This window comes from Cebus imitator, unplaced genomic scaffold, assembly GCF_001604975.1.
Source record: "Cebus imitator isolate Cc_AM_T3 unplaced genomic scaffold, Cebus_imitator-1.0 Scaffold653, whole genome shotgun sequence".
Taxonomy (NCBI): Eukaryota; Metazoa; Chordata; class Mammalia; order Primates; family Cebidae; genus Cebus; species Cebus imitator.
In genome coordinates, this window is record NW_016107968.1 from 450,690 (window position 1) to 462,626 (window position 11,937).

Sequence of the window (11,937 nt, forward strand, 5' to 3'; positions counted from 1 at the left end):
AAAACACAATATAAACACAGGGTGAACTGTAGAACATTATCTGAGTTTATGATTTACTTTGCAAGTATTTAATTTAAAAATCAATACATTTCTTAACATATTATGCTTAAGTTCCTAAGAAAAACTGATTTGACCAATTCCAGTGCCTGTCATATTTAAAAAAGCAGTTGCTATATAAGAAAGTTCCCATGTTGAAATATATATATTTATCATTAAAATTTTGTATCAGTTAACATTCTTGTTGTTGCCAAATCTATATTTCTATTTTAAGATACTAATAAACTTCATTTAGATACTACTTTACTTCATTTCAGGTATGAAGTTTCATTGAGTAAATTAAAAACACGAGTAAACTCAGAAAAGCATCTCAACGACACCACTTCAAAAAATTATTTTTCAAAAAGATTCCCCCATAACTTCTATTGAATATATCCCTCATCCCAGAAAACTTTTCCAGATTATATAAATCAATCTCCTGAGTAATTATGGGCTTTATGTTTCACTTACAAGATATCATTAAGTAGTCTTCAGAAGAGCTCTTGACATCATCATCATCATCATCTTCGGTTTTTATAGTAACTGTAGAACCAGGAACACCGCCAGCTGCTTGAATCACAGTTTCTGTATCTGAATTAGTTACAAGAACCTCCTCTGATACCATTGTAGGAGAGTCGACTCCTGAAACACAATCTTGGACCACATGTTCTAAGTGTCCATTAGGACCAGTAACAAGGTCAGCCACGAAAACCTGCTCTGGTACCCTAACGGTTTCTGTAATTAGTTCAGAAGTCAAGATGTGATCACCATCATCTTCCTCTAAATCCTCTTCAATGGCAACATCAGCTTCAAGTACCGCTTCAGGAACAATCACACCTTCTGTTACTACATCAGTCTCTGTGATGATATCAGGTCCATGGACAACTTCAGCTGCAAGGCCATGATCAAGAGTTATCCCATCATCTGTGACAACATCAGAAACTAATACAGCTTCAGGAACTGAAACAACAATATGGTCTCCATCGATATGTGCAGTACCAGCCATTCCAGCCACTATAATACAAACAATTATCCAAAAAAGGTAAAGTTATTTTATTAAAGTACTGTATTTAATAAATCAAATGCTATAAATATTTCTTAAGTAATCTTGGCCAAATAAATCATTTTTAAAAATCACTGACAATTTAACTGCAATTAAAACCACCAACAACCAGGAATTCGGTTCGAGTTGGGTGAAAATAATGTTAGTAAAATCTAAATGAAGACCTTAAAATAACATACTTTATTTTCAAGTAAAACATAAAAGCCATTATGAGATATCACTACACTCCAATGAAAACAGTTAACATAAAAAACAGTGATAACACCACAGGCTAGTAAGGATGTGGAGAAAGTAGATTTCTCAAATGTTACCGGTGCAAATGTAAAATAGTAGCAGCCACTCTAGAAAATAGCTTGGCAATTTCTCACAAAACTAAATATGCACTTACTACACAATCCAACTATTGCAATCTAGTACAATTTTCCCCAGAGATATTAAAATACATGTTCATACCAAAACCTGTATATAAATATTTCTAACAGCTCACAGTAGCTATTACTCAAAAAATTAGAAACCGCCCAAGTGTCCTTCAGCAGGTAAATGGTTGGTTCCATCAACTCCAGCACATCCCTACCATGGAATACTACTCAGCAATAAAAATGAGCACACTGTTTATACATTCAACAACCTGAACTTCCTCCAGAAAATTTTGATGAGGGAAAAAAAGACAATCACCAAAGTTTATGATACTGCATAACGTATAAATGGAATAATTTATATAATCTCAAAATAATAAAACTATAGAGATGGAGAACAGATTATTGATTGCCAAGGGTGTGTGTGTGTGTGTGTGTGTGTGTGTGTGTGAACACACAGGGATAGCATATATATAGTGATAGAACAGCTCTGCATTTTCATTATGGTGGTATATACACAAATCTATATGTGGGATAAAACTGCATAGACTATATACACTCACACTCACACATACACACACACACACACAAATGGTGAAAAATGGTGAAAACTGAATTAGGTCTGTAGTCTAGTTAACAGTAATGCACAAATGTTAATTTCCTGGTTTCTGTATTGTACTACAGTTATGTAAGATGCCACCATTACAGTAAGATAAGTAAAGGGTACATGGGACTCTATGTACTCCTTTGTTCTATTGCCTGCCTGTGAGTGTATAATTGTTTCAAAGACTTAAAATAAAAAGGTACATATACATAAAAGATACTAATATGTTAAGTGAGTTAATAAAATACACTGTTATAAAATATGTATTATAAACATCAAAGTGTCTGAACTTCTTTAACTTATGAGAATTACTATATCCAAAATTGGAAGGCATATTTCAATACCTGATTTGGGGGAAAAGCTCTCTACTCAGCTTAGACTAAGATTTGGTTTGACAACAGTAAATCTGTAGGAATAAAGCTTTAATGTTTTTCTTGAGCAGCATGGTAAACACCAACTCCTATCTGCCCTGTAAATGCTGTATGAGTGTAAAATCGCTTCATGAGGAATTCTGCTCCCTGAGGTGGTACAGTAAACAAATTAAGAGGGTTTGTGGACCTGGTTATAATAAATTATTTACAAGAAATCCTCTAGTACAAAACCTTTTGATCACTTTCTATAAATTAGTGCCTGAAAGAGTGTCATTTGCCATACAGTGTTCATTATTTTTAATCAATGCATTATGAAAGTTAGTTAACAAGTTAGAATGGAAACCAATGGACACCATCAATATCCTAACACATCAAAGAACAAGGTGAAAAGGGAAAGCTAAACTTTCAGCAGAGCTTTAGGGATACTTTCCTTTCAACCCTTTTAAATCATTCTCACCATTCTGAAACTCTCACCTAAACCACTAAATTACCCCCAAAGTACACAGCCACCATCCTGGAAGTCTGATACACGAAGGGAGTATGTATAAAACCAGTATTTTTAATTTAGTTGTCACTCCATTGGCCATTTCAGAGATGGGGAGGAGGTGAGGATTCAAATTTAGCATTTAATCAGATTGGGAATATGGTTTTTAGCAAGGTAAAATTAAATATTAATCCTGTAAAATTCACTGTACTGGAATTCTACATATATAAACAATAACATTACCAAGTCACAAAAATCTATTCACAAACCAAAGATATAAAATATGGGAAATTCCACTGATTTTTGAACCCAGTCAAAGATTAGTCTGGTTCCTGAAAGTAGACCATAGGGAAGGAAAGAAGGATAGAATAATGCTAGAGCTGACCTGAGTTCAGATCAGTCTGGTTGGGTGGATTCTAAGAAGATGGACTGAAGGAACAGTGCTAGTTCACATAGCCTCTAGCAGGAACTTATAGGTAAAAATAGATCAGAAGTAAAAATAATAAATAAATAAATCCAAATATGTCTGTTTACCCTGAACCAAATGCTCTTAAGGATTCTAGACCAAGAACTGATAAGCCCCTCACAGGGTACTGGCAAATTACTTAGCCCAAGATCCAAGATGCCTCTTATTAAACTTTGCTTGTTCCTCTCATCAGTTCATCTGCTGGAGTCCACTAAATTTCTGAACAAAGTCACTTACTTAGCTATACATTAGTTACATTTATCGAGCACTGACTATCCAACAAGCAACTTGCTAATACTCGTATCATCTCATTTAATCCTCAGAACAACTGTATAAGGTGAGTACTATTATCCTCATTTTAAATAGGGAGAAACTATGGTTTACAGATGTTATGTAAGGTTGCCACAAAGTCCTAGCTGGAAACTGAACTCATTATTTGACTCCAGACTGGCTTTTTTTATACTTGCCTGGAAGGAGGTTAGAGTTTATTTACCCTAGATACTGTTTTTTAATGAGATGTGTAAGATTAACTAAGTGAGGTACAGCTACAGGAATAGCTTAAGATAAAGAGTAAAATGGCCTATCACGTGGTCACTCATTTAAATTTTAAATCGTTTAGAAAACAGCATTAAATTGCATTAATAATTTATCTTACTAGTTTAGAAAATTATAAACAATAAGAAAAAATCATTTAAAAAGTATGAAATTAAATAATCAGACAACAGTAGGAAACATGTCCTAATTTCAAGTATTTCCTATTTTATTGAAGTTACTTCATTTAAATGTGAATACTTGGAACTTCACCAGAATGACAGCATAAAATTTGTTACGTCAGGTCTGTCTTGGACCACTATCTAAGGATGTTTGGCTATTTATATATCAAAACAACACAGACTTTTTGCAGCATTAAATCTTAAACAAGTATTAAATTTAATCTCACACTTCAAGGCCAGCTATTACACTGAGACACCAGCAAGGTTATTGAACAAAGTTGTAAATTTTCAAGTCTCAAATATTCTTCAAAGGAAATTGTTCCAATGAATTCTGCATTAAATTAATGTTTCAGATTTTCTGTATTGTAGTCATGTCATATTCCCAATCAAGAACCTTACAGAATTTGGAGATCTTGTGCCATATAGTGTTCTTATTTGGTTAGCTCTCTGTATGTTAAACTCTAAGTTTCACAAATGACAATAATTTAGGGGTTTGCAAATATCTAAGTTTTGATGCTAACAGAATTTAAGGAGACTGTATCTAATTTCTAATAAAATTTCAGAATTTAGAAATTTTAACAGGGAGGTAAGATAAGCATGGGGGGCTGCTTTCAGAAGAAATCTAAGTTATCAGGGCTAACATTTCCAAAAGTCCTCCCAATAAATGTATTCTTAGGTTTAGGTCTGTTTGACAACTTTTGCATTTCACAAAATATCATACAAAAAATGAAAATGTCTATTAATGAAATTGTGCTTGGAATTGCATATCAAAAATAGAGTGAGAGTTACTGCCTTTTAAAATTCAGAATTTACCAAGGACAAATGGAAAGTTGACATATTTTAGGTCAACATTATCCCTCAGCACAAATGAGCGAGCATTACCTCTATTAGTTATTCTTGATCTAATAGCAAATTCAGAAAAATAGTCTTACCAAAATGTAAAAGTAATTCAGTTGCCATTGATTTATATACCTTAATTTGAGAGCATAAAAATGAAATTAAAAAAGAATGCATCATTTGAGAAAAACCACTAATCCAAAATACTAGCAGGCAGTTGAATCATAAACATGTATATAACAACAACAACATCAACAACAAAATGTGCCTTTAACTTTTTTCTGATATATATCAGTTTATTTGCTCTATTAAATTCATTTCAGAGAGGTCTTTAAATGATAATATGAAAATACCAATTAAAAATTAAAAGTTTTGTGAACTTTTCAATTTTATTATTTCTAAAAAGGGAGGGGATAGTGAATGAAAATCTTACTTTCTACATATTTATGCAGCTTAATTGTATATAGGCATATGTGTGTATACGTATTTTCCTCAATTCAAATTAAAAAAAGAAAAACTCCAGGAGGGTATGCTACTTATTCTGTGGTTTCAGATATGCCTTGGTACAATGCCACAGGCCTCCAAAGGCACTCATACTCCAATCTAAGATGCAAAGCTTATTTTGTCAAACACAAAATATTTGTAGTGGATAAAAATAATCTGACAAACCAAATGTCTATCAAATGATAAACGAATAAACCAAATGTGGTGTACCCATACAATGGAGTATCATTGGTAATGAAAATGAATGAAGTATATACTGATACATGTTATAACACGGATGACACTTACCATGCTAAGTGAAAGAAGCCAGACACAAAGACCATATATTCTATGATTCCACTTATATAAAATGTTCAGAATAATTAAATCCATAGATAGAAAGATTAGTGGCTGCCTAGGGCTGGTGGGGAGAGACAGAATGAGGAATAACTGCTAATGGGTATGAGGTGTCTTTTTTAGGATAAGAAAATGTTCTAAAATTATATACTAGTGGTAGTTATATAATTTTGTGAATATATAAAATATATTCACAATATATAATGTGTGAATATATAAGATATAATCACAATATATAATATGTGAATATATAAAAACCATAGGATTGTATACTTTATAAAAATGGGTGAATGGAATGGTATGTGAATTCTATATGAATAAAAAGCAAAGAAGAAAAAACATATATATTAAATATTTCAATATGCATACTCTATTTCCCTAACAACTAAAAGAAAAAAAAGTATTAGATGTAATAAAGGAGAAATTAACCCTCAAGACATCGAGGATAAACAATGGAAAGGAAGGTTAAGAGGAATACTATGTAAATATTCACCAGCACCAGTCAGAGTTTTTTTTCATTTTTTGAAAGGAATCACACTTTACTAGCTAATAGGCAACTCCTCAGGAATGAAGTGAGTTTTGGCATTTTATCAAAAGCTACAGGATAGGAAATATCTTACATTAAATGGAGAAACTACTATATTACTTCCATTTTAAAAATATTTTAAAAGGTAAAAAAATAAAGTTGACATTTCAACCAAAATTTATTTACCATACTGAAATTCCAGTGTTCCAGTATTCTAAAAGCTATCAACTCTACTAAAGAATTCATGAGAACATCTTTAATCTCTTACTTTTTGGCCCTATTGTCCTTCCTCTAGAATTTATTGATGCATTTTTTTCACCCAAAGTCATTTCTAAATCATCCGTAGTCAACAAAACTTACTTAGCTTTCAGAAGAATAAATCCACTATTTCTTTATATTTCATCAATTAACTCACATTCAATCTTGGACTACTCCATTCATCAGAAAGAAATTTCAAAGAATTATATAACTGGAGAGGACCTTAAATGTTATCTAGTGCAATCATAAAAGGTAATTCAGTAATTCATCCAAGTTTACACAGTTAACAGCACTGCCATGGCTTTACTGACTTCCATCACTGTAGGATTTACTATAGGGGAGTAAATAATATTCATATTATCAAAGAACAGTAGTAGTATTTTGTTAACTTAGCAAAGTATCACAGTTCTAGTCTCCCATCACTAATTTCAGCTTCAGCAATTCCACATTGCCTCGTTTCCTGTTCTTTTATCCCAATTCACCATTTGTCTTTTCTGCTTTCACTCCAATCTTATCTTCAACTCTTTTGATCTCATCCCTGCCTTTTATACTTCAAATAGCTCTATCTCCCCTGTAATTCAGACCGTCCCAGCCCAAATTCAGTTTTTTTGTTGAATGTCAATGGAGTCTTGGCATCTTCATCAAAATGACTATTAGTAAAGGGCTACTAACAAACCCAGCCACAAGAGTAAGGAGTCTTTTCTTTTTCTTTTTTCTTTTTTTAAAAAAAGGAAAGATGTATTCTAATGGTAACAACTTTCTGAGGAAACAGCATCACAATATAATTAATCACGTAATGAATGATTTTGCATATCACTATATAAGCATCTAATTCCTTTAGTTGATGTAGGCACTTCCTTTTCCAATTTTATTAACAATGCAACTTATAATCTATTTTAGAAAGCCAATTTAACATTTCCTACACGTGAGAGCTGATATATACTATCAGAACAGAATGTGATATAAATAATTATGTAGTTATTTATGTAAATTGAGTTTTTCATTTCCAGTAACATATTGCCACTACATTTCAAGTTTTCCTAACACAACCTTCCCATAAATTGTAAGAATGATTTTAAGTAGACCACTGATACTCAGTTTTATGAGAATAAGCTCTATACATGTATTTCCCTCATAAAAGAACAAATTTTCATTGTAAATCTCCCCTATCTCAACTTATTTTTAATTTTTATTATGCCCTTACTTTTAAAAAAGAAAAAAGTACAACAAAGAAAATGCTTTACCAAAATCTTGCATAATCATGGTATGGGCCATTCTAGAGTCTGGTGTGTGCAATCCAAGACTTCCACCGCCTGAATCCATACTTAGCAAAGTTCATTCACCAATATCTGCAAAAGAAATGGCTTTTAAAATAGCTTAAATTAATTTAGCCCAAAGTTAGTTGTTTTGAGAACAAGATGCAATTGGCAATATGCCTTTCTACTAAGTGTGGAAATCTCATTACAAAAGAAAGAAAACAAAGAAAAACCATGTTTAGATGCTTTATATGACAACCATAAATAAAAGAAGTGCCAAGTGCAAGTAAACCAAAAATAATGGAGACGAAAGGGCAGTCAAGCTGATGAGCCTTAGGGAAGTGATAGAAGAAAGCAAAACAACAAAACTGCAGTGTTAAAGTTCCAGGTAAAACACAGGTTATAAAAGAAGAACAAGATGATAACAAACAATAGTTAGGATATTTATACATCACTAGAGGACTCAGAAGTCTAGTATTAGTGAATTTCATCCAGACCCAGATCAGCCCTGCAGCGTAGCTCTGCAGATAAACTTGTATTCACCTCTGGCTCTCAGAGTTCTACTTATAATGTAAAATGTTCTATCCCAGTTTCCCCGGAGTTCTTTGAACCAGAAAGGACTTCTGGCCTCACTCTACTACATTCTCTTGTCTCTGTTTTGAGGACTCATGAAACATGACTGCTTCCTAAATATGGTAGAAATAAGATCGATCACATATAAACATTTGACAATTATTTATCTCAGCATATCATTTACTTGTAATTGTACAACTGACTTTTTATTAGTGATTAATAAAATTATACTAGCTTCACGGTGGTTTTGAAAACAACGGCTCAATCTATCTCATTTAAAATGACTTAACCTATATTTAAGATGATTTGATAGCTTGGAACATAGTTAGATGCTGTCACTCAATATATTTCTTAGAAATACATATGTGCATTTTCTCTTCAAACATAAGACTCTAAGTAAATCAACAAAAACCTGTCAATTTTATAAGGCAATCAACTCCTTTTCACGTAGGAGTGCTTAATAAATTGTACCATATTGCACAACAGATAAAGTTGCATCCTTAATGAAAGTTTTAGAATGGTGCCATGTAAAACAACTTCATATATTCTAAAATAAAGGGGTATGGCTAAGTTTGTATTCAGGAGGCAGGAGAGTCTCACAGAGTCTCACATATTAACTCTCATAGAGTTAATATGGCCTATTAACATTTCAGGCATATACATATATATGCTACAGAAGTAGGTGACATTTCTGTATATCAAACGATTCAGACAGAATCACTTTATGTGTGAGCAAAACTTCACATTTTTAGAAATTCTTAGTTGTGTTTTATCTTTTTTCAAGTGCCACACTGTTTTCTCCTTTGCTGTTATGCAAAATGAGGTCCAGGGGCTGAGAGTTCACAATAAGCTACCTGAATGCTCACAAAATAAATCTGAAAGGAACTTGTTCTTCACATTTAAGACAGCGTACTATTTGGATTCTAATTAATTACTTTCTTTACCACATAACTAATAGAACTATAAATGTCTTAAAATATTTTTAAAACTTAATTTTATTTAACTATTAAGTAAAATAAAATAAGTAATTTTTAAATCACCTTTATATGAGTGTCTTGAAGAATTGTAGATTTTCTTACAAATTGTAAAGTAAAATCTGCAGTAATTTCTTTTTATTTTTCCTTCTGTACTATGTTATTTTTCTTGGGGAAAACGCTCTTTACCTATTATAAAAATACATTCAAAATCAGATATTTTTCACTAAATCTCTTACACGACTTAATATTTTTCTTTACACCTGAACTTGCATAGTGACGCTGCGAAGGGCTCATATGCTTAAATCTGTAGTAATCTAAAAATCAACAAAAGGGATTCCAACAAAAACAACTACTGACTACTTTAGCAACGTTATTATACTTAGAATGCTACCACTAGATTAAACCAAAACCTTCTCTAAAACACATATTAAAAATCACAAGCAACACCTTATTTTAGAAAGTGAAAGAGAACCAAGGACAAGCTTTATCCTTGCCAAATCCATACTGAAAAGTCTGCACTAGCACTCAGTGAAGTGTAAAAATTACAACACATCGTGCAACTATTATAAAAGTATTACACTGTGTGGACACCAAATAAACTGGAGTATCTTGCCACACATAGGAAGTTTCGATAAAAATCAATAATAAATGAAATATGAAAACAGCAGTCTTAAGTATTTAATAACCAATAGAGATAGCTAGGCTTCTTGGTCTTCTCCAGAGTGTATCTCACATCCGTACTGAATAGAGATAACCCACCAAGTACGTTTCAAATAAACACCTTTCCATCAATGCATGGGGAGCAGAAATCACAAAAAGAAAATTTTACTCTCATCATATTAATCAAAACATCAACCACAATGTTTGGAGGATCTCACTGAAGAGGGTGGGGAAAAAAGGCATTGATCTGAGTAACTTTGGAAAACATTGTTCTAACATAGCTCATTCAGGACCTAGGCGTCTCAGTGATGTCAATAGGGTGACGGATAGATGAGAAATGGTAAGGCGGCAGAACAAGAGAATGCGAAAGTAGTATTTGCAGAAATGGGAGACAAAGGAGTCCTGGCAAGCAGCAGTATTGCAGCTTTGGACGCAGCCCTCTTCCCGCAGAAGTCTCCTTTTCCCACGACCACGCCAAGTTTCAATCATTTCGAGCAGAATGCACACACGTGCCCTCTGAGGTATTATCCATCTGACTAGATCTTAAACCTAACAAGAGAACCCTCGCAGTAGAAAGGAAGAGACCGATGAGATAGGAATACCCTTTCCCCTCCTCCCTCCTCTCACTTGGTGCAGCGGTCGCCACCGCTGCTACCCACGCCGTGCTGCCCAGCCCCTCAGCCTCCTCCAGCTTCGTCTGCCCCGCTACGTGGGAGACGGTTGGGAACCAAAATGGTGGTGTTTTAGTGGAGGCGACAGTTGTCGCACACGCCCCCCCCAACTCCCAGTCTCTGACGGCTCTGAATCCCCTAAAATGCCGATTGGTGCCACTTCCTCGCACACGCCGCCATCCCTCGCGCATTCCAAAGGTTACCATTAGCGCGGTCAGGGGGCAGGGGCGAGGCAACGGGGGCGCCAGTGAAAGGAATATGGGGTGGGGGATAGCTGAGAGAAAATGCCAGGGGGACGCTGCATTCTTCACTTCACCGTTTTGTTTTCCGCCATTTTCCCGTCACCCTAAACCACCGACGGTCTCAACGACGGCTCTAGCTCCCTGGGGCTCTGGCCTAGGGAAAGAGGAGGCTAGCTAAGGGGGAAAACCCTTACTTCCCTCGATTCCTCCAGCCCCCGGCTGCGGCTGAATAGGAAAACTCCGCCCGAGGCGGTAGGAAAGCTCAGGCACTGGACGCCACTTCCATTGTTCCCTTCGCCCTACGCTACACGCTGGGTGTGAGCCTCTCCTCCCCTCAGACAAGAGACACTGAACGCGGTGGATCCACGTCCCTCTAGTTTCTCCTCAGGAGTCTCCTTACCTGCTGCTGCAGCTGTAGCTGCCGCCGCTGCCGCCGCCGCCGCCGCCGCCGCCGCTGCTGCCGCCGACGCCGCCACCGCCGCCGCTGTGCCGCCAGTCGGACTGTGACCGCGCTCCGGATGGCTGCGGGGGGCGGCAGCTGTGGATCCCTTAAGGTCCTCGCATTCGGGTTTCCGAGGTTCCGCAGCCCGAGCCAATCACAATCTACTCTGCGTCTGGGAGGCGCGCCTCCTCGTTCTCCTTTATATTGCTGCTGACATGCTGAGGTTGCATTACGTCACGCTACCCTTGCTGCAGGGTAGGGGGCCAAAGGGGGGTCTCGCGCACGCGCGCGCGGGAGATCGAGGCGCCCACGCTAGGTTAGTGCGAGACCCCGCCGGCTTGCGGCGGGGGCTGAGCGCCGGCCAAGTCCAAGTGCGCAAGCCCAGATCTTGGCGCGCCCCTGAGGAGTTTCTGTGGGAATATTTTCTGTTTTCCAGGTTTCCCAAGGGAAACGAAGAAAGGGAGGGGGAAAATCATTGACTGAACCTCTAATAGATGTTGGACGACGTTAAAAAAATTTTTTATTGGCCCTGTCCTCCAGGATTTGACAAATTAGGCTGGCC

At 36.0% G+C, this 11,937-nt stretch overlaps 1 protein-coding gene across 2 annotated transcripts in view; it reads right to left on the reverse strand.

Annotated features, from left to right (window-relative positions):
* ZNF711 (zinc finger protein 711) overlaps nucleotides 1-11,712 on the reverse strand; it is a 28,667-nt gene extending 16,955 nt beyond the window's left edge. The window contains exons 1-3 of one of the 2 annotated variants that reach the window (XM_017517926.2): nucleotides 11,334-11,712; nucleotides 7,799-7,903; nucleotides 508-1,050 (exon numbers count right to left, since the gene is read on the reverse strand). In XM_017517926.2, the coding sequence (XP_017373415.1) occupies nucleotides 508-1,050; nucleotides 7,799-7,877 (622 nt within the window). In that variant the 5' untranslated portion in view covers nucleotides 7,878-7,903; nucleotides 11,334-11,712. The remainder of the gene's footprint in view (nucleotides 1-507; nucleotides 1,051-7,798; nucleotides 7,904-11,333) is intronic. The other variant, XM_017517927.2, reaches the window with a different exon arrangement.
* Nucleotides 11,713-11,937: the final 225 nt, after the last annotated feature.